Source organism: Cynocephalus volans, chromosome 7 (genome assembly GCF_027409185.1).
Source record: "Cynocephalus volans isolate mCynVol1 chromosome 7, mCynVol1.pri, whole genome shotgun sequence".
NCBI lineage: Eukaryota > Metazoa > Chordata > Mammalia > Dermoptera > Cynocephalidae > Cynocephalus > Cynocephalus volans.
In genome coordinates, this window is record NC_084466.1 from 115,720,805 (window position 1) to 115,744,730 (window position 23,926).

The 23,926-nt window shown below is 36.0% G+C and overlaps 1 protein-coding gene across 2 annotated transcripts in view; it reads right to left on the bottom strand.

Moving 5' to 3' along the window:
* The window catches only part of PRKG1 (protein kinase cGMP-dependent 1), a 1,297,492-nt gene that overhangs the window by 378,089 nt on the left and 895,477 nt on the right, over positions 1–23,926 (bottom strand). For both annotated transcript variants that reach the window (XM_063103400.1, XM_063103401.1), the window contains exon 5: positions 12,008–12,071. In XM_063103400.1, the coding sequence (XP_062959470.1) occupies positions 12,008–12,071 (64 nt within the window). The remainder of the gene's footprint in view (positions 1–12,007; positions 12,072–23,926) is intronic.

Sequence of the window (23,926 nt, forward strand, 5' to 3'; positions counted from 1 at the left end):
AAAGGGACCTCTCTATGGGACAAGAAATGAAAATGACTGAGGCTTAGAACTAGAAAGGTCTTTGTTGAGAATAGAATTACACAGAATCTCAGAGTTAGATGCTGAAAAGTCAGTATCATTCAATCACTAAATGAATGTGTAAGTATTCACAATATCCCAAACAAATCTCTTCTGTATGACAGCTTTTCAAATTCAAATATGTATTATTTCTGTTAATTCTTGACATTTGGAGAAATGCCTATGAAAGTCCTTGCCTCATTGCTTATCTTTTCATTATTAAGTTGTAATTGTTCTTTAAAAATTCTAGATACAAGTCCCTTAGCACATATATAACATGCAAATATTTTCTCCCATTCCGTATTTACTTCTTCTATTTACTGAAGTGGGGGTTTTGTCTTAATTTTTTAAGCTGTCCTCTTGGTATCCTCCCCATCCTCTGCCCTGCCACAACACACACACACACACACACACACACTCACACATGCACACACCCCTTCCACCTTAATTCCCCTTTAAAAGCAATAATGTACCTTATAAAAGGGCAGACCTAAAAGAAACCAGAGAACAAAAAAGACAGTTAAATTTCCAAATTCAGGGCTGAGCCTGTGGCGCACTCGGGAGGGTGCTGCGCTGGGAGCGCGGCAACACTCCCAGCGGCCGCGGGTTCGGATCCTATATAGGAATGGCCGGTGCACTCACTGGCTGAGTGCCGGTCATGAAAAAAGAAAAAAAAAAACAAACAAACAAAACAAACAAACAAACAAAAAAAAATTTCCAAATTCAGAGTACTTTAGGCCAAAGCAATTGAGAAAAAGAAGGTGCTTTGAATGCTTTCTGGCTTGGCTTTGAATAGCAAGGGCCAAACCTGAAGAAAGGAAAGAAAAAAGTTAAGTTATAAATAAACAACAGATTTCAAAGACAACTAATAATGTTTCTGTCTACCTCATCAGTTTCTTTTCTCAAAAGTGGAGGCCTATTTAAAGTGATGAATGAGAGAGCTTCACACTACTTCCATAACTCCTCCAAAGGCAGGACTTTCCCGCTGTACTACTCACAACCAGACCAAATGCTAAGTAGCCTGGGAAGATGTCAATACGAGATGGTAACACTGAGGAATAGTTACACAGCCAAAACAACTAAATATTTAATCATCCTGCCGGACCTCACAGCAAGGAGGGGTGCCTCAAACTACCTTCTCCCAAGAAGATCCCCGGACTATATATAATCTGATATTTGCCTCCTATCATATCATCAAGCAATGATGAGTTGAAAATGTTTTGCTTCTTTGTCTATTTTTTGCCTTTTTTTACTTGCTCATAATGTCCCTCTAAATAATTCAAGAAGTCTGAGGAATATTGTTTGTCCAAGACCTTGTCAGTGCCATAATAGTTTAAATAGCCAAACAACAAAAGTGTAAATAAATGCACCATCCAGGGACACAAACCAGAACAACCCACTGTTTAGGCTCAAATGTGTCCAAAATCCAGTCATGCAAAGTTGCAGACACAAAGTTAGAGAGCTCTTAAAAAGTTGTTGAAACAGAGGTCTTTTATTCCAAGAAAAAATCATATTGAATGTTTCAAAGAGAAATTTGAACATGAAACAAAGAGGCAGTTCTGATATGCTTTGTTTTCCATTTAAAAATTAGGAAATATAAACACAGCATCCTTATCCCACTTCTATTCACATAGATAAAGGACAAATACCTACACTAGGTAGTGAAAAGTGAATTTGTTGACTTAATTTGGTTCTCTAATTTGGCATTTTCAATAAAGTACAGTTTTCCTGAAGTTATCTAAACTTTTATACTTCCATTGTGAAAGTATAACCCCTGCTCAGATTAATTTTCAAGCACTCTTTGTTACACATCAGGTTAATCTCGGTTCTTTTTCTCTATGAGAAAATGTTTTTATTTGCCATTTTCCTTAAAGATGTTACCATAGCCCAACATTTAGGTAAATATTAAATACTGTGTTTATTCATAGTGACATTTCTCCATTATGTTTGATTAGGTGATAATTGAAAGGAGTATTTCTCAGCTGGATATTAGCTAGGGGATTTTCAATCCATTTGAAAAATGTAATTCATCTATAGAGACTAATCCTAGTGTTTATAAGGGAAGAAGGAAAGTATTTAAGCTTTTTATGGTAAGAAGAAAAAGATTATTAAATACTATTTTATAATTTCACAGTTTTTCCCACTTACCCACAGATACTTCATAGACTCTCTGAATAGATTCAAATACATTTGATAAACTCAAATACACAGCTGTATTTTCACTGTACTATCTGGGATAATATACAGGTTAATGCAACCAGTTTATAAAGTCAGAGTTTGCTGGTCTTTGCATGCACCTTAAACCTCTCTCTCACTGATTTTACAAATTAAAAATGGCTTCTCTAGCAAACCAAACCTGGAGTTCCTAAAATCATTTCTGATACTTGCCATCTTAATTTGAGTCAAATATGGATAAAAACATACTGCAGTGACAATGAAGGTGAGTAATTAGAGTCAATTACATTATTTCGACTTGTCTTACAAAACACAACCTAGGAAAACACTGGAATTACTGCGCTTGGCCTGGACAGGTATTTTATTTTATTTTATTTTATTTTTATTTTTTATCAAGAACCTCTTTATATCTCTACAAGAATATACAAAGTGATTACAGAAAACTTTTATGTATTCCTGAAAATGGAGTGAGATCTTCACTATGCAAAGGAAATAGTTCTACTATGTGATGTAAAGGAAAGGGGGGAAAGGGCACTAAATTGTAAGAATGAGATTAGTTCCTGTTTTATAATCTCATGGGGAGTAACACACAGGAGGGTATCCATGTTAGAAACTACGGAGTGGGAAGGTGGGTGTTGGGGTGGGCAATGGCAGAAATGACTCATAAAGGCTTCTTTTCCAGTTCCAGAACAGGATCCCCCAAGTCTTATGCATTTGTTCTCTTGTCACATGCACCCATTTACATCACTTTCAATATGTTCAATGTTTTCTATCTGGTTACACTTTGTTTCTCTCAATGTCGTCTATCCTGTCCCTATTTTTAAATCTTTTCTCTAATGCAGAAAGTATTGTTTCACAACAAATGTCAAGAATAAAACAACCAACAAGAAAATAAATCTACATACAAACCATCCACCCTCACCTAGATTATTTTGCAGTAGACTCCTAACAGACCTGTCCCTCTATAAACCATTCTTTTCACAATGGCCAGAGCAATGTTATCAAAACATAACTCGGATTACGTCACTTTACTAATCAAAACCCTAAAAATCTTTCCATTGCGCTTAGAATGAAAACCAAACTCCTTTTCATGACCCTTGAAACCCTTTGCAATCTGGTCTTGCCTAATTTTCTGTAGCTTCCTCACTCCACTATTGCTACCTACAGATCTTCTTAAGGTCAGCAGACTTATTGCTACTGTAGAATAGAATTGTGCACCTGCTCTTCCCTCTGCCTGGTGCACATGGCTCACCGTATCTTCATTTAGACCTGGGCTTAAATATCTCCTCCTCAGCATGGTCTTCCCTCGGTAACTACAAAGTGGCCTTATCACTCGATGGTACTTTTCTTATTATCTGTATCTTCCATTAAAGCATACGCTATAGGAAAGCAGAGCCCTGAATCCCTAGGGACTAGAACAATTTCTGGCACATGGCAGGTGCTCCATAGATATTTGTCAAATAAACAAACAAAGCTGCAAACTTCATTTTTGGAGACTATAAGAATACTGCTTTCCTTTCAAAATAATCTGGAATTCTTTCATCTTCTTGTGGATATTTGTAGAAAAAAAGACAGCGCAATTATTATGCAAGCACATTTTTCTGTGTTATGAGACATCAGCGTTGCTTTTGTTCTTTCAAATTTGCTTCACTTTATCTGATACATAATTTAATCTAGTTTCTATTGTGCTTGTTTATTCAACTTGAGTTAAACACTTTGCACTGAGTAGTATATTTATATGTCTACTTTGTATTTTGTATGTTTACTTCATTTTTATGTCCTGAAAACAAGTGTGTGGGTACTTAATCATCTGTTTCCATTCTCACTCAGCATTGGTATAGACTGCTCACAAAATCCAAGCATAAATTAAAGCATCTTTTGATGAGAAAATCTGACATAAAATACTAACATATGTCTTTGTCAGAACTATTTATAGAGCTGTGGCTATTGTTATACAAAACATTGCAAGTACTTTCACAGCTGTGGAAAAGAAAGAAAATGACAAAGGATTTCATGGACTCAGTTGTGGGTTTTTTTTAAGGGGATTGATTGGAGCTAATAAATTTGTGTTTTGTTTCGATTTGTTTATGATTTGGGTTTTTTTTAAAGAAAAACACAAGGTCATCAGAGAGGTCTTCAGTGTATTCAACAAAAACAGTGATAACCAAAAAATCTGCTCTGGCCAGGTCAGCTAAATTACAGTGCCTTGGGGAATCTGGGATAAATCAGTAGTCACATCCACCTGGAAAACATTGTAAGACCGTTTTTACTTAGAAGCAGACAGGATGGCACCAGAAGCCACAAAATAACCATGAATGCTTCTTGGAACCCTTACCATAGATCCCTGCATGTAGAAGGTAACCTAGTAACAATCCCAAATCTACATGTCATGGACAACCGATAGAAAATCTGATGAAGTAATTAGGTGGGACTGTCCTTCCCTCTCTCTCCTTGATTCTTCCCCCTTCTTGTGATTATAAAATACTAAGCTCTGCTGGCTCTTTTCAGAGCACATTTCTCGGGGTGACCTGACCTATGAGTTTCCTGGTTAGAACTGACATATTGGCTCAATAAATCCTGCGCTTTATATGTTTGGCCTCAGTTTCTTTTAGGACAACAAAAGCAAAATGCAAAAAACCAACTGGGAAAAGCAGTTTTACATTTACAGAGGTTGCAGGTCAGCACATCCAGAGAGAAATATAGCTACTACTGTTCTCATAATTTTTTTTATACTTGAACATAGAAATCAAACATGACAGTGTTCTGCTTCACTTTGTGGTCACACATGAGATGTGGGAGACCGATAAATCATGGGAAAGCTAATTTCAATAAGCCTCAACTAAGAATCTGTGCATGGATCACAGAATTACCGGTGTAGTTTAGTACCTAGAGACAAAAAGCTTTCAGTATCTTTCCAGTTCACCCCCTCTTATAGCCCAACTCCAGGAATTCTTCAACCACACGAGACTAAAATCCACTGATCCCGCCACCTCTCTTGCCTTTGCCCACCCTGGTGCTCCTCTCCCTCTTGCCCAGTTTCAGTTCCAGCATCAGTCATTACAATTACTCTTTCACATGCACCCTAACTTCCTATTCTCTCTCCAATCACTCTCCTCTTGGCAAAATGACAGTCCTGGTTAAATCCAATTCTCTACTTACCTGGAACCAGAATCCAGGCAAATAAATGAATCTGAGAAAACACAATCCAATGGACGAGTGGCCAAAACGAGATTAACCTTCCCCTCAACTTGACTAAACTTTAGACGGGTTTCTTCTTGACTCAAGGCTCTTATAGCTTTTTGTTTAAGAGAACTTACTTTAAAAGAACTTTCAACTGTAAATTCTTAATTTGCCTTTTTGAGATCTACATCTTCTTCCAGCTGGTTTTACAACCCAGGAATGTTTTTCTTAAGGATCCCTTTGAAATGTAATCATGGAAGGAGGTAGCATCCTTTTCTCTGGTCTCTATGAAAGGATAAGAATGTAATCTCCATAAGGGGCAACCAGCAAACACAGCCTAATCACACCGAAAAACCTTCCACCTGCTGTGGTACTTCTACTCCAGTTCTCCTCCCGTGTTTTCCACTAGCTCACCCCAGTGCTTAAAAGCCCTCCCACCTTTGCTCCAGAAAGTTGAATTAAATCTCTTTAACCTCTTTCAATAGTCTTGAATAAACTCTTTCCTGCCCGTTTAACTTCAGTTTGGGATTGCTAACACCAAGTGTGGCATTAATGATGCCTAGCACTCATGCTGCAATTCCCTAGTCTATTTCCTCCTCCATTTTTCTCATACCTTCTGATTCCTTAAACCACTCATACCTCTACGTCATTCTCACTCTCAGTTGATGATCTTGCTTTCTTTGTCACTGAGAAAACAAGGGAATCAGAAGAGGTTTTCCAGAACTCCAGTCACCCTATCAACCCATCTGCCTGCATGTTGTGCCCAGATACTCTGCCTGCCCTGTCTACAGGCACTAGACAGTCTATTTTCCTGTGCTTGCTAAAGATGCTGTAAATGCAAACCTCCTCTCTGCCTCCTGATTCAACAATATTTCCTGTGCTCCTCTCAACCCCACTTTCTCCTTCCCACCTATCAACCTCATTTCTGTCCTTCCCTTTTTCAAAAAATTCAAACCCAAGTTTCACTGACTTTTTCTTGAACTACCTTCTTTTCTTGGATTTTAAGGCGCAAAAATGCTCCTTATTTTCTTTCTACTTTCACAGTCTTTCACTGGTTCATTTTCATTCCTCAGTCTCGTAAAGTGGAAAAATGTTAAGGATCAATCAAGGCTTTACTCTATGCCTTCCTATTCATTCACTCATTCATTCATTCAATTCATTCATTCATTCATTCTCTTTCATCCCCATTGCTCTCCCTTCCCCTTTCTGCTACGAGCAACCATTCACACATACCCAATTTGCAATATTTTGTTTGTAATGACTCTTCATAAAATGCATTTTTTCTGCTCATACATTTCAATGTATGTAATTGGTGTTTCAGTAACTTCATCTCTTTTGTTGGTTTGTTTTTTGGTTTTAAGTTTTTCTCTCAGCACTATGCTTTTCTGATCCATTCATGCTATTAAAATAATTGTTGACTGCTTCAGAGTTCTGCCTAGTATTTATCCACATTTGGTCCCCCAGAATGATACCCAGATAGCCAACATCTTCCAGCCACACAAACAATGCTACAACAAACCATGTACTTGCCAAAGATCCCTTTGTGGACTCAACGCTTCTGATCTTCCCATATCCTATCTCCCTAAGCTTCTTATCTCCCTGCCCCAATGTACTTTCTCTCATCTTCTTTGCAATTAATAACAACTCCATCTTCCCAGTTATTCAGATCAGAAGCCTGGGGGTCATCCCTGATTCCTCTCTCTTTCTCTCATTCCATACCCTTATTGCAACAAGAAAGCTTTTCAGTTTTATTTTCAAAATACAGTCAGAATCTGACTATTTCTCAATCTCCTCTTGTTGAAATGAGCAGGATTTAAGTCATATTAGGACCTAGAACCACATGGGCTGTAGAGGAATTTTTAAAGGGCACAGTTGCATTTTTCTTTGGCATGCGTTTCTCTGGGTTCCCTATTTTCCTGTGGTTATTTGGTATTTTGAACCTTGATTATGGGCAAGATGACATTATTTACATAACTGTAAAGTTGTTTTCTAGCCAGCCTTATAGCTGCAAATTTGTAGGCCCTGGGAAATCAAGGAAGACCTTAATCAAGCTACGCTGATTCCACCCCTCCAGCAGGACTCTGAGATAACAGCAAAGTCAGAGCAGAAATCAGTCAAAGTTTTGGTGATATCTTTCAGGGAGCCCCTAAAGCTCAAATCTCCCTCCCTCCTGCTTTTCACGTCCCACATTCCAGTCCCTCGGCCCCCCTCTTTAAAAACCCCTCAGTAAATCTAAGTCCTTGAGATGGCTTTAGTCTGGCCATTCGCCTTCAGGTTTACTGGAGAGGTGGGTTAGCCTAACATCTCTCCTCAAGTTACCAGTATTCCTGAATAAAGCTGACTTCTACTTTCACCAACATTTAACTTTTGAGTGGTTTGTTTTTGGAAGAGGGCAGGCAGCCAGACCTGTGCGCCCAGTAATACTATTACCACAGTGAACAAAGCCACCATCATTTCTCCCTGGATTTTTGCAGCAGCTTCCTTAATCTTTTCTCAACACAGCAGCCACAGCAATCCTGTTTAAAATGTAAGTCAAATAATTTCTTGTTCTGTTTAGAGCCATCCAATGGCTTCCATCTCAAAGTAAAAGCCAAAATAATTTCAATGGCATAAATGTTCCTACATGATCTGCCTGTTCCTACAGAATTCTAGGCATACCTTTCTCTGACCCTTACTCCAACTGTGTCATGATGACCCCTTGGCTATTCCTTGAACTCCCCAGGCACACTCTTCCTGGGGCCTTTGCACAGACTCTGCCCTTAGCTCAACACTCTCTCACCTCTTGATTCAATTGACAACTCTAGTTACTTGTACTAATAACCCCAACTCCACCTACACTCATCCCCTACTTAAATTCTTCTTAGCATTTAACTCTATTGAACATACCATATGGCTTTAAAAATTATAAAAATTATTTACTCTGTTTACTGTCTATCTTCCCTGTGGCCCCCACCTGAATAATGTAAATTCCATGAAGACACAGATTTTTGTTTTGTTTTGCTTTTTTCATTGCTGCATGCCCAGAGCCTGAAAGAGTGCTGGGACAAAGGGGGCATTCAATAAATAATTATGTAATAGATAAGAACAATCAGTATGAAGTCCAGATTATAAGAAGGCAACAAGGGAAATTTAGCTGAAAATAAGATGCAGGTGGAGAGGCACATTCCTAAACCACTCTCTGCTCTATGGCTGACTACTGGCATCTCATTTTACTTCTGCTTAACCACCCAGTTAAACCTTTTTTTGGAATACTCTTAAAAGTGTGTAAATCTGATCCTGTCTCTATTTCCACTCCCCCATGCTTAGTAGACTTTAAAGGCTTTCTCTGGCTAAGAGGATAAAATCAAAGTATCTCACTGGACTTACTAGTCCTTGCAAGATACCATCTTACATGTCTTTATTCATCCATTAAGTTCCTCTGGTTTATAACAATCCTTCTTTATAGAGTCAACTATTTACTTTGCAGAGTGAGCCTCATAGTATGTCCTTGGAATGTTTCCATTGCCCCTAGACTAGCTTGGTTTCCCTGTTTTAGCAGCTCATATTTTACTTACTGGCCTGTATTATAATTCCACTTAATCATTTTTTATGCAACTGGTTGATTAATATGAATCTTCTGTTCTGTAAACTCCATGAGGAAAAGACTGTGCCCATCTTATTCACTGTTATATCTTAGGGCCCCTGGCTATAGAAGACAGTCAATGAACATTTACTGAATAAATTTTTTTTTTTTAATGAATAAACCTGATTTGTGGAGGAAACCAAAATATTGCACCCCAAAATAGATTTCTTTGGCATATTTCAATATGGCTATTCAGAAGAGCTACAGACACAGGACCAGCTCTGAAAGCTGTCTTTTTGTGGGAGAAATCAACATTAATGAAGTATATAGACATTTCCTAAGGCCCCTTTCATCTGCTTTATCCTGATCTAGAAAAAAACTTACCTCACAGGAAAGAGACTTAAAATCAATCTGACACTTTTAAAAGTCTGACAGAGGAACTTTTAGTGCAGACTATGATCTATTCTTTCTGAGGGCTGCTACCTGTGAGGCTCCATCTGCATACCAAGACAACCTTTGCTCACTATGCTTTTCCCCTCTTCTCCCTCCCTTAACCCCGTGCTCCAAGCCTCTATTCCTTCCTGTATGGTATAAAGACTTTTGTCCTCAGGCTCATCTTTGAATCTCATATTGTGGGACTCCTATGCTTATGTGCATATTAATGTGTGTATTTTTTTGTCTCCTGATTAATTCGTCTGTTATCAGTTCATTTCAACAAACTTTAAGGGAATGGAGAGAAAGCTTTCCCTTGACCCCTACACCTGCAATGCTTCCCTTGCCTGAGTTGTCTCTGTCTCATAATTTCGCTTGGGCTACTGACTACCCTTCCAGATTCCTTTATTTATTTCTGGTTTGCTGAATCTGATTTATACTAACTCTGTCATCCAGTCTTTCCACTCTAGCTAGGGCATCCTACTTTGGGCTGGTGGTCAGCTTTACCTTCACAGACACCATTCTTGGATTCCCATTAATAGATCTCTGCTTCCTTAGCAAAAGGGAACAGGCAATTTTTGATATTTCAACCTGAAACAAAATTCATATGCCCAATATCTATAGAAGAACAACATTAGTCTTGAGAGCCATCCTGCTATAGGGAACGGCATGGGAGCCTGAGGAGTGATACCCCTTGTTCGACAGGCTGCAAGGGGGCCCCGTGTGTGTGACACGGCTCCATGGAATTTCCTGTTTGTTCACCTTTGGTTGCTTGACAAGGCTTCCCAGAATTAAACAGCCTAACCTTTTGGCTTTGTATGGCTTTGAGAGATTCCAAGGGTCCTGGAGTTTCTCAAAGAACATGTTAATAATATATCAAAATTAATTGGTTTACTTTAAAGGCATTGTCAGTATTAGAGGTGTTTTTGATGTATGTTCCTGGTATGGGTTGGCTTGATTTAATTTTGTTAAAATGTTTCCTGTTAGTGGTGTGTGCATTGACCCATAATTTTAGAATAACTAGTTCTATAGTTGTGATCATTCTTTTGTGTGTGGGAATGAAATTATTATGTTGGATTTCTATCCATATCCCCCAGGGAGACAGTGGGTCCAAGTGCAGTGGTGTTTGCAACTATTTGATTATAACCAGTTACAGATTTCTTTGTTTTCCCCATTCCCGCAGTTTCACTTGATTTACCAAGAACATGTTGTTTCCCTAGTAATAATAAGAATGATATAGTGTGTTTTTGTTAGTTTGAGTAGGATCATTTAACTTTTCACTTTATCCCCTGTGCTGTTCCCAACGTCTATTGGCAGGGAAATAAAAGGTTTCATTATAAAATAAATAAGTTAAATAGTAGAGAAACACAAACACATTTCGATATTAATAGGTTTTGTTTAAATCAGTTTGTAACACAAAATTTGTAACAATAACATAGAAATTTAATAAAGATTTATAGTTAAATTTTATAATATTCATGTTATAAACATTGTGATTTTGATTATAAATTAAAATGATCAATATAGAGTATAAGCAATATTAAATTGTTAACCATAACTAATCAATGTTATTAAAATTAAGAGTAGTAAGTATAAGTAAGATTAAAAAGGGGTTAAATTGTAAGCTAAGAAGGTTAAGGTTTATGATTCAGACCGAAATTCTGACATTTTAAAGTCAAGCATGTTGTTATTGTATAGTTTTCTGGCCACAAGCCACAGGCTTTGGGGTGAACTACTGATGCTTGAGTAGATGTTTTTGTCAGAACATGAGAGCTTTGGAACATTTTGACCTTTCCTTTTCAATAGAAATGAAATAAAAAATGTTTTGATTAAAGATAAATCATTATGTAGAGGATTAAGTAAAAAAAACGTAAATAAAACAAGATTCACGTGGTTGTTGTCCACACTTGCACTAGACATCTGTGGTCCATGTCTTTCTTTTTTCACCGAATCCGTACCACCTATTCAGGTCCAACGAATCCTGCAGAGCTGGTCTCCAGCACATTAGACACCAAAACTTATCTGCTTTAAATTAGTTATGGAGCTCATTGGCTTGAATGGAAAAAATTTGTTCTGCTACTGCCCAGTAATGAATCTCAATGAGGCAGGCTACAAATAAATAGCCTAATGTGCATTGTTTCTCCTCTTCTTCGAAACCATGGCTTCAAGGGCTCAGAGAAAATCAACTACCTGTAATACTCCACATTCAGGCATGTGGAATATTACTCATGTGCTAATTCTTCTTGTAAATTTGCTAATCTGAAGCTTTAGGGTGCCAATAACTACAATTTTATTTTACACTAATTGAAATAAGAGAAATATTCAATCTCCCATTCCTGGAAGTCAAAGTGACATTACATTTACCACAACAAAAAGATTTGCCCCCCCTGTGGTTTTGATTTGCATGTTGCTAACTGTGTATAAATGTTGGCTATGCGGAGCTGCTTTTTATTTGAAGCCAAACATATAGCTCATCTCGGAGCTTGAAAAAATTTGTAACAGGTCTCTACAGTTTGTGACTCATCATCACACAGCTGTGAAAGAAGCCAGCTGAGTGGGCTGGGTCCCATCTGAAAGAGTTCAAAGGCTAAAAACAATTACCTCTTCAAGTACGTCTGCGAGCTTGCTGAGGATCTCTTCAGGAAGGCTCTGGAATGTTGGAACACTGAAAAACAAAACAGAGAATGATGCTGAACAAATGAACAGTAATTTACTTTCATAGATAAAATGGCAATATCTCTAAATGAAAATGCAAAAACATTTATGGCAAAGAACCTGCAGGTGACGATCAAAGCACTTAAGTAAGGTATAGTCTAACATGGAGAAGGCATGTTGTACAAGAAACAGCTTAGATGTTGGACAGAACCAAGTCCAAACCACAGTTAGACTTACCTGTGTGACTGTGGATGTCTCAGCTATAATGATCTCAGAAAACCACTCTCTCCCTTATCTGTCACCAGATTCCTTCCAGCTCCAACTCCCTTTCCAGGTACTCCTCCACACACACACCCTTTTCCAGGCCAACTCCTATACATTCTTTAGGACAGGTGGATTGATGATACATTCAGACCTTCAAGCATTCGTTCAACAACTTTGGAAAGTTTCCTAGTATCCCCACCCCCTACCCATGAAGTCAAGTTTTCCTATTATGAGCTCTTTTATCCCTTACTAACAGCTGTAATTATGAATTAGAAATTTGTTAGTGCTGATCTTCCTGGCTGGAATTAAAACTCCGCAAAGATAAGAACCGTACCTGTCTTGCTGTATTTCCAGTGATTGAAAAGTAACAAACTCAATACCATGTGTTGAATGAAGTTATGAAAGCATGGATGTATGAATGCTTCAGGACAGTTGTTAGGATCTGATCAGACACAATAGAGCAAAGAGCCAGACCCATAGTACCATGACACTGAAAAATATTAGTTCCCTTCTTCTCACCCTGTTCTCTTATTTCTCCCCATGGAACAATAAATGAAAATATTGAATGTTGTTGAATGCACAAACCAATAAAACTTCTTTTATTTGAGACAAATAAACAAAAAACCTTCTTTTATTTAGAGCACAGTATTATATGTTATAACACCAAGGTCAAGGTATGGATCCCTGTACCGACCACCCGCCAAAACAAAAACAAAATTACGACAAAAAGACTTCTTTTATTTGTGAAATGACAGTGACTTTAAATGAAAAAACAAAACTCATCAACATAAAATTCCTAAACCTCCACTGGAAAATCTAACTGGGATGTGGAACTAAATTATTATTTAAACATATCTCAATGCTTGAATAGAGAAAAGACTACAAATGAGTACATATACATTTTCATGTCTCATACTTGACTTACAGCGTAATTCTGGCTTGATTAGAATGATACAAAGAAAGAAGCCATAACATACTCTTTTGTTATGAGCGTAAAAGTTTTGCTGTGAATTTGTCACTGTGATCCCATTACTCAGGGCAAAGCCTATTGATAAAAATCTCAAGGTTTTAGGCAGAGGTGTAACAATTCACCCATGACCATATGTTCTACCAGATTTACTGCTGTGGTCTGAGCCATGTGGGTTTTAATTTCCAGAAGGCAGTCTATTTCAGCAGCTGGATAATACATATCACAGAGAGAGACAGAGGAAGAGAGAGGAAGCTATTTCCATGAGTTATGCAGGTTAAAAAATCTAGCCCTTCCTCATCATTTTAATGAGCTATATTTCAGTTTCTTCTGAGATGTCAGAATAATTAGAGTGCTTCTATCCGTTCGGGTATTTGTGGAAAATACAAAATACAACTGAGTTTTTCTCATTTTATTATAATTGGCTCCCTTCTTTAAACAGACCTTTTACTTCAATCTACACCTTTTATTTCAACCCACGCTGGGTTGACGTGAAGCCACACTATAATATTTTTATTTTCATAAGAGTTCTTATCTATAATAAAAAATTTAATATTTGTTGGACCATATAACACACTAAGTAAAAACACAACATTCCTTTTGAGGAGGTCATTTTAAATATATCATCTTTTACAATTATAAATGCCTTTTTAAATACCTCAAAATATTGAGCAGCATTTATTACTAATAAAAATTAAGGATAATTTTTAAGAAGAAACACTCTAAAAATTATCAGTAACAACTGAATCATTTTTGGACTTAACAAGATGAAAATCGTTTAACAGTAAAATAAGTGCCTTCACTTTTCTGAATTACTCTGAAAACACTTTCTAGCAATCTTTAAAATCCTAAGAGCTTTATTCTCCAAACAGTAGATAAGTTCTGTCATGTAATTAATTTGCTTTCTAAGAATTACTGGTCTATGGGTAGCTTGAACACCAAGAACAAAACAAACGAGGAAGTTCTTGGTTTGAAATTCTATCCATGAAAAATATAAGTTCTATTTTCTCAAATACATCAAAAGACATCAATTTAGATGCCATTATATTGAACATATGACAATCCAAGATAAAATTGCCTATGATTCAGAAAACTTAAGGCAAAATAATTGCAAAGACAAACTTCCAGAGAAAACACTAGAGAAAAATATTTTCATTTACGTAAAATAATAATTTATTGTAACTATTTACGTACTAATTACAAGTAATTCTTACAGATGTATTAAAACATTTTGGTTCCCTAAGGACTTGCAATAGGCCTGAAGTTACAGAAGCACTTGAATGTAATGTAATAGAGACAATTTAATGTGTGGTGCTTCTCCATTGGTTTTCCTGCTTGAATAAAGCAAGGACTTGGAATTTGTAATGACAAAAACAGAAGATGAGATGTGAGTGCTTTCTATTTGGCAGGCACTAAGCTAAGGGTTTTATAGATAATATAAATTTTGTTGTTACAACCACCTTATCAAATAGCTATTGTTATTGTCATCATTTTACAGATAAGAAAACTGGAATCCCTGAGAGTTTGCTTGAGGTCACACCATTCAGCACTGGTGAAGAAAGAATGAAAATTCCCATCTAAATGACTGTGGGGCTGATCATTTACTCACTGAGCTAGATACTTTTCTGTGAAGGTATTAAAAAGTGCCTTTTCAAAACAATGCTGTATTCTTTTAGATGATGATATAGAAATAAACCAATAATACTAATAACATTTATTTTAGTGATTTTGTTTACTTCCCAACTTTTTATTACGAAAAATGTCAAATAAATTGACAGGCTGAAAGAATAGTCTGAGGGTCACCTAGATCCCCAACACTTAGAATCTCAAGTGCTAACATAGTGCTGTTATTGTGTGTCCCAATCTATTCTATGTGTATGTACAGATTAATAGATATATAGGTAGATACTTTTGGGTGAAACATTTGAGAATATGTTGCAGATAACATAAAACCTCAATAGTACTTCAGCACACATATTCTAAAAATAAGAACTTTTCCTAAATAACCTTATATCAGTACATACCTAATAAAATTAACTATAATTTCATAATATCATCTAATATTCATTCCATATTCCTATTGTCCAAAAAATGTCTTTATCAGTAAATTTGTTTCCCATTTTAAACCAAGATCCAACAAAAATCCAAACATTGCTATGGCTGCTATGTCTCTTTAGTCTTATTCTACGACAGTCCTCCCATCTTTTACCCACATGACACTGACTTTTTGAAGAGTTTATGACATATTCTTAATTTGTCATAGTGATTTTATTTCTGGTCATCTACTATATGAAAACAATAACTAACAGAGGTGGAAACTCTTTAGTACAAAGAATTTTATTACAGCCATGTTTCTATGAAACCACTGGTGGCACATATAGAATAACATAATTACCTATAGCAGCAGTTTTTGAAGTGTGGTCTCCAAGCTCAGGGATTCCCTGAAACACTGTCATGGGCGTCTTCAAAGTTAAAATTATTTCTGTGACAAATTCCAGTTGTCATTTGCCTTTTTCACTCAATCTTTCAAGTATATGCAGTAGAATTCTCCAGAGGCTACTTGACTGTGATGATATCATCACACTGATGGTTAATGGAATGTATGTCAGTCCTTGTGTTTTCTAGAATTTTTTAAGGTAGTAAGTTTATTATATAAGCGTGCTGTTTACAGACATTTTTATGCATTCAGTACTTCTACTGTGCTCTTACTCATTATTTTTCATTATACATACTATAATCTCTGTAATCCTACCATCATCCAATAAATCATTCTTTTGAAATTTTGTTGTTTTCCTTGTGCCTAAGTTCAAAACGACAATAAGTAAATACATTTGGATATCTTGTTTTGAAAGAATAGTTTCATTATTTTTCAAAAACAATTCTAACTTTTTAAATTTTATCTAGAATTGTCATAGTTTTATAATTTCATAGTACATATTAACATGAAAAATTAAGAAAAGAAAGTTTATTATATTTGTTTTTGAGAATGAATCATTTGCTTTGAGAGGGTGATTAGAAGACATATATTCTCAAGCCACAGCTTCCTATTTCTAAGTCTAGAGACACTAGGAAAATATATAAAAATGATAAATCAAAAGGTTTCCTACTCATGGACGGTAGAAATCTAGTCCAAAGAAACTTGGAGACTCAAAATATGATAAAAACTGTCTTTCTCACAGCACACACAAGATAATAATTTACCCAATTATCTTATACAACAATACTTTTGAAAAGTATTATCATGCCAGTTGAGTTGGTATGCCATTTTGAGAAAGTCATTGAGACTTTCAAGAAAAGAAAATTGAGTTTTTAAAGTATAGATATAATGAACTTTTTAAAAGCCAAAAATTGTTAGGTACAGTTTTTCAATTGCAAGTGAAAAAGTCAATGACGTATTTTACAGATCAGTTCCCATATCGTATTGACTGGAGAAACTCATAAAATAGCTAAGACACCAATGAAGCCTTGTAGAGTTGACTTTGCTGAATGCCCGCTGAATACAAAGTTAAGAAAACAAATGACTGCACTGTCTCTTTCCAATGGTATATAATACCTTGCTGAAGATTTAGCTGCAAAACAGAAACCAAGTTAAGATCTTGTCTGTAGAATAGCACTTTTGACTTATGAATGGATGAAGCTATGAACATGGCTGGATTTGCTATTTTGCTTGTATTTATCTGGTACCAGAACCAACTAATCATCAAAGAAATCATCATTTATATGAATGCGTGACAATAAACACAAGTGGTAACTGTGATATTTGGTGTTGAATAACTTTTTTTAAAATGGACTTAAATAACTTTTTGAATCCTATTATACTGGACCAATTGTGCTGACATTTGTACTGATGGTGCAGAAGCAATGGTGGTCCCTCCGTACAAATCAAGGCAGTAACACCAAACCGTATTAGCTGTCGTTATATTCTTAATTACTATACACTCACAGTAAAAAAGTAAAAAGTAAAATGAAATAAAATAGCGTGCCAGTTTTACTTTTAAATGTTTTTGCCGAAATAGTAAAAGTTATTAATTTTACTAAATTTCAGCCCTTGAGTATACATATTTTTAATATTGTGTGTGACAAAATGGAGGTATATGTAAAGCATTTCTGCATGTTGAAGTACAATAATTGTCTCAAAGAAACTCACTTGAATGACTGTTGGAATTGCAAGCTGAATTAGCCACTGTTTTCATGGAACATCATTCTTTTTCTTTTTACTGGAGAATGACTGACAAAACTGTAATTATTCAGACTTGGGTATTTGGCAGACAATTTTTCTAAATGAACAAAGTTAGCTCAATACATCAAGGAAAATAATAGACAACATTGTAAATGATAAAATTTTAAATCTAAAATGAAAGTTAAAACTTTAATCTGCTACTGTGAGCATTACTGCTTTCCAATATTTGAAAACTTTTTCTGATAAGATCAGTAATGATATATGTTTTGCTTAACTCAATGAATCAGTATTTTCCAAATAACCAAAGTATGATGTTACAGAATCACACATGGATAAAAGATCCATTCAAATTACAAGATGAATCAATGAATTTTAATATAATAGCATATGAAAAGTTCATTGCTACGGTTTCAGATTCCACACTGCAGCTAACCTTTAAGAAACTACCACTTGTTGAATGTTGATGAAGTATCAAGTCAGAATGAAGAATGTCCACAACTATCTTGAAAGGCCATTAGCATACTCCTCCCTTTCCTACTACTTATCATTCTGAGGTGGTATTTTCTTCATTTTACTTCAACCCAAACAACATAAATCTGAATATAGAATGCAGAAGATCTGAGAATCCAGTCTCTTATCAAGCTAGATATTGACAGAGTTGCCAATATGTAAACTCAAATGTTTCTTTTCTCTAATTTTTTTGGTTTGGGAAAATGTAGTTATTTGAATTAAAAATGGACTTTATTCTAATATATAATATGTTTATTATTTATTTTTTAAATGGATAAGTAAATACTTTTAAAATTTTCCTATTTTATTTCCTAATACAGCAAATATCAATAAATGTAACTCATAAAAGTTGAAGAATAACTGACATGTGGTGATTAAAATTGACATATTGATGAAAAATATGTAAAATATGGAATACATACAAGATAATATTAGAAGGAAAAGATACTAAAAATTATGTACCAGGGTATTTCAAAAAGTTCATGGAAAAATAAAATTGAAATGTAGTATGAGCGTTTTTGAAGTTTGCTTGTATACAATAGATTAATTATAGTTTTATTAAAATACCTTTCAATTGTGAATAGGGCTTAGCAGAAAAAAATCAGAATATTAAAGGAGATTGTCTTAGATCATATTAGATTGTATTAGATGTATATTAGTTCTATTAGTCTATTTTTCTCTTTCTCAACTTTCTTATATTTTCAAATTTTTCTATTTTGTAAACGTACTTTTATAGTACCAAAAAATTTAAAGTATACAATTATGGTTACATGTACATTCTACATAAACCTGTTTTTTTTTTTTTTAAAGCTCTTTAATGTTAGAAAAATATTGCTGTTTAACTAATTAATTTGCTTATTCACCAGAACTTATTTAGTGCCTACTATACACCAAAACTGTCTTAGGTGTTTGGGATTTACCAATAAAAGAAAGCAAAGATTTCTGCCTATTCATTGAGAAAATAGAAAATAAAGAACAAACATAATAAATAATGCATATTATACATATTTTATATATACTTATATGTATAATATATCATATAGTATGTCAGCTAAGGGCTACAAAATTTTATATGATTAAAGATTAGAACAGGGTAGCAAGGATTACAATGGGAAGAGGGGCGTGCTGAAAGATTCGATGGGGTGACCAGGGTGTCCTCATTGAGAACGTAAGATCTGAGCAGAAATCTAGGCAGGTGAGGGAGACGCTAACTGGAAATCTGGGGAAGATCATCCAGGCAGAGGAAATACAGTGAACAAAGGGGTTTAAATCTCTGATGGATTCTAAGAGGGGGAAAGAGATCAGGGTGCCTAGATTCCACAGAGCTGGGGGACAGTGGAAGAGAAATAGACATCAAGAGATAAGAGCAGATCGCAAAGGAGCTTGTCGACCATTGTAGGAACTTTGCTTTCATCTGGTCGCCCATGTGGAATCACTGCAGGGTTTTGAGCCCAGGTGTGCCATGATCTTCCTTATATATTAAAGAGATGCCTTTGCCATGTCTATGGAGAATAAGCTGTAAAGGGGCAAAAGTAGAAGCTGGTAGACCAGATAAGAGTCTACTGCACGACAGATGATGGAAGCAATAGAGGTGGAGACAAGCAGGTGGGCTCTGTTATATTTAAAAGTAGAAGCAGCATGACTTCTTGGTGAACTGGATATGGAATGAAAGAGAAGAAGGTGACAACAGTGGCTCCTTGCAGTTGAAAGGAACCTATAACAACAAGTTAAAATCTTTTGATAATGAAAAATCAAGTTTTTAGCCTACTTAGTAGTAAAGGGTTTGATTTTATCAAAAGGTTATAATTTTTAATTATAACCAAAAGTATAGCAGATGTAGGCCCATGTTTATAAGGCAAAACATCTCCTGAATAAACATGTCTATAAATAATTCAGCAATGACCTCTTCCCTCTCCCTGAAACAAAGCATAGAATAATAATAATTATCTTTGGGTAGCTTTTGGAGAACAGTAGCCTTTTGATTCTGTCCTGAGCAATCAGCTCTGTACCAAAATCAATGCCATGAATATTGAGAGGTATTGTTTATTTTTGTGCCAGTGACTTCCTATAGAATAAAAGCAAAATCTCTGACTTACCAGAGAAATCAATTTGTATTGATGAAAGATTAAAGTAAGGGTCTTTCTTAATCTTCCAGCTATCTCATCATTCCCCTTAGTAAGCTCATCGAAAATGTTCTGCCCCAGACATACTTTTCTCCCTTAATTGATGACTTGGCATCGATCCCGTTCAGCCTGTTACACAGGAGTTTATGTATAATTGGTCTTCCTTCTCTAAGTCTCTTGTCCTCCATTTCAATCCAATCTACTTTACACATCACTGCCAGATTTATTTTCTATCAGCAATGTTTAGCTCTTACCACACTAGGCCCCAACCCTTTAACAGCTGCCTCTTATCTCAAAGGATTATGAGAAATGGAAGGATTTTTTTGCATAAAAAATCTTTTAAAAGCAAACCATTATAGTGATACAAAGTATACTTTTATCATCTATGTGATAAAGTTTAAACTCCTTATACTGAAGAACTATACATAGTGGGTAAGCACAAGGGCTTTAGAATCAAAGGGAATCAGATTGAATTAGGCTCTGCTACTAATTATTAACTACGCCTTTACAAGGTATTTAACCTCTCTAGGTTTCAGCTGCCTTCCCTTCAAAAAAGGAGGATGATACCATTCACTACATAGTGTGGTGAACACAAAAGAAATAGTAGCTGTGAAGTATTAAGAAGGGACCTGGCACGTAGTAAACCATAAACTTGAGCAGCCACCACAATTACATATATATTTGTTTCTAAAGTTATTATTAAGACCTTCGGTAATCAAAACAAACTTCTAATGTGTCAAATAGGAATCTCATCTAGATTCAAAAGTGTTGAAAATATCCATTTCTTCATTTTTTCTTTTTTGTATTTTATCAAATTATATTTTATTTTTAAACCTTTTTCAGTGAGATATTTAATCACATTCATTGCTTAGCTCCTCCCCCAAGGTCATACTGAATCTAGGAGGCATGTCATACCCAAAAGGTGGGAAGTAAACTCTCTAATCTCCCTGCTATCAAGGTCATAAAGGAACCTTGAAGTCCAATGGCTCTCTGCTGTTGTGCACACAGAGGAGGAAGGAAACCCTCAGTCAAGCTGGGAACCCTGGTGCGTAGGTCAGCTTCTCTAGGCAATCCCATGCAGAAAAACTCGTTCTTGGGGGATGTCTCCAAGATCCCCCTCCTTTTCCTTTTGACTCCAAAAACTCTTAGTAATCTCTTCAAACGAATTTAAGCTTTAAGAATAGATAGGAACCATGTCTTGGCTATTGTAAACAGAGCACAAGTCCATCAATAGATGATTGGGTAAGGAAAAGGTGGTGTGTGTATATATATATACACACCACCTTTTATATATACATGGAATACTACTCTGCCATAAAAAGAATGAAATCCTCCCATTTGTAACAACATGGATAAGCCTAGAGAAACTTATGTTGAGTGAAATAAGCAAAGCACAGAGGAATAAATATCGCATGCACTCGCTCATAAGTGGGAGCTAAGAGAGAAAGAAGGAAGGAAAGAAAGACCACAGTGGTGCACTGGAATTGCAGAGGGAGAGAACATGCCTTGGGCTACAAAGTGGAATGGGGGGATGGGGAGGGGGAGGGAGGATGGGGATGATTGGGTGGGGGACACAGGGTACAAATGCAATTTGTGGTAATGGGTATGCTGCCAATATGAATCTGGCCTTCACATCTTGGGCATGAGGGGTGACAATCAGTTTTGTATCTAATGAATATTCATAACCAATAAAAAAAAGAATAGACAGGAAAAGTCTTAGCTTCTAGAAGTTTCTAGTATTGACAAAAAAACTCTGATACAGAGAAATAAAAAGAGTCTAACAAACTGCTTGGAAAAAAAGGAAAGGAAACAATATGGGAAAAAATACTTCAATAATTTACATTTGAATAAACTGTTCTCCAGACTCACCCCTAACATTTGCAAATCGCTGGTTCCCTGTGCAACCAAGCTCCATCTACCCCAACCAGCCCCCTCCAAACACACAGATACAGGTGCCTATTGGCCAAAGCTCCGATACAGGGATGAGCAAAATGCAGGTTGAAGAAAGAATCTGGGAAAGAGGCCAGTGCAGATCCTAGGAAGAGCTCTGGGTCCTATGGGCAGGACATCCCAGCGTCCTGATTCTTGGTCTAGAAAGGAACAGGCGAGGCAGATCCTCTTGGTTTCTAACAAAGGGGAAGAGCAAACCCAGAAGAAACTAGAGGGGAGCATTTCTAAAAATAAAGGGTTTGGGTTGGCAGTTTAGCTCAGTTGGTTAGGGCAAGGGTTCAGATATCTGTACTGGCCAGCCACTGAGAGAGAGACAGAGAAAGAGAGAAAGACACAGAGATAGACAGATAGATATATAAAGGGTTCAGGGACAGGTGGCTCTATAGATGATACTGTTAAATTCTCTATTCATCCATTCCTCTTTCACCTTACTGAGTTCTACAGTCAAACAGTGCCCTTCTTTAGAAAGCCTCAAGCTTCTTGCCTTTTCTCATGTAAACTCAAGGACAATCTCCCATACACTTATTCATTCCACGAATCTCAGTTCAAACGATCGACTTAATCAGAAAATTTAACATTTTGGATGCTTTAAGAAGAAAAAAATTAATGAAATTTCTCCATTATCTCTGTAACTCCAATTTAGGCAAAATTTATATTCTCAGCAAATAACTATCTTCCCTCCCCTCATTACTATAAGTAGCATGTGTCATAGATAGGCAAGTCACTTTAGCTAACTGAAACTCAGTGTTATCATCTCTAAAAGAAATAATAAATCTGGCCCAAGCAATCTCAAACAGCTGCCATGAAATAACAGGAGAGAATATATTTGAAATTGCTTTCAAATTAAAGCATGATACAAATATCAAAATCAAGTTTTTATAAAAGTATTTTATCAAAAATTATTTATAAAAGTTATTTATCAAAAATTCTAAAGCTATTGTCTTCAAAAAAAATCTTCTAAAACTACTCTACTTTTAACTATAAACTTTCAGATTTTACTTTAATGTAATTCAGTTCTGCAGATTCTTATACCATGCCCTTGGTCAAAATGCCCTAAGCCACTTGTTTCCAAACCTTAAAGTCATTAAAGACTCTGATTCAAGAGGCCATGATGTGGGTTCCAAGAAATCAATGTATTTTTTTTTTTAATGTGGAAAAATATAAATAACATAAAATGTAGCATCTTAACCATTTTTAACAGCTCAGTCCCATTAAGTGCGTTCACACTGACGTGCAACATCACCGTTGTCCATCTCCTGAACTTCCTCATCATCTCTACCTGAAACTCTGTACCCACTGAAGAATGACTCTCCCTTTCCCTTCTCCCCCAGTCCTTGGCAACCACTATTCTACTTTCTGTCTCTATGGATTCGACCATGGTAGGTTCCTCATATAAATGGAATCATACAATATTTGTCCCTTTGTCTAGTTTATTTCATTCAACGTAATGTTTTTAAGGCTCATCCATGTTGTTCATTGTATGTTTTAATATCTGTCCACCTGATTTTAATGTGTAGCAAGGTCGACAATCTTACCAATTATTTTCATTTGGTAAATAATCACTAAAAATTACAAAGCTCCTCCAGCTTCTTTTCTGAAGCGAAGCCAAGTTTTTAAAGTTACATCATGTCTTATCAGTCGTAGAATTCCCATGTTTGTAGAAACTTCTGCAAGGCTCAGCTTAACGGCAACCTCATCTTGGAAATGGTCCCTGCCAACTTTCTTCCTCAGTTTAAGTACACGTCCCTCCTGAATAGCATCTACACCCTGTATCATAACCATCTGTTGGCATTCCTGTCTCTTCCCTGTGAAAGACCAACTTTGTAGTAACTAATAGCAGGAACTTTAGAATCAGGAAAAGGAATCCCAGC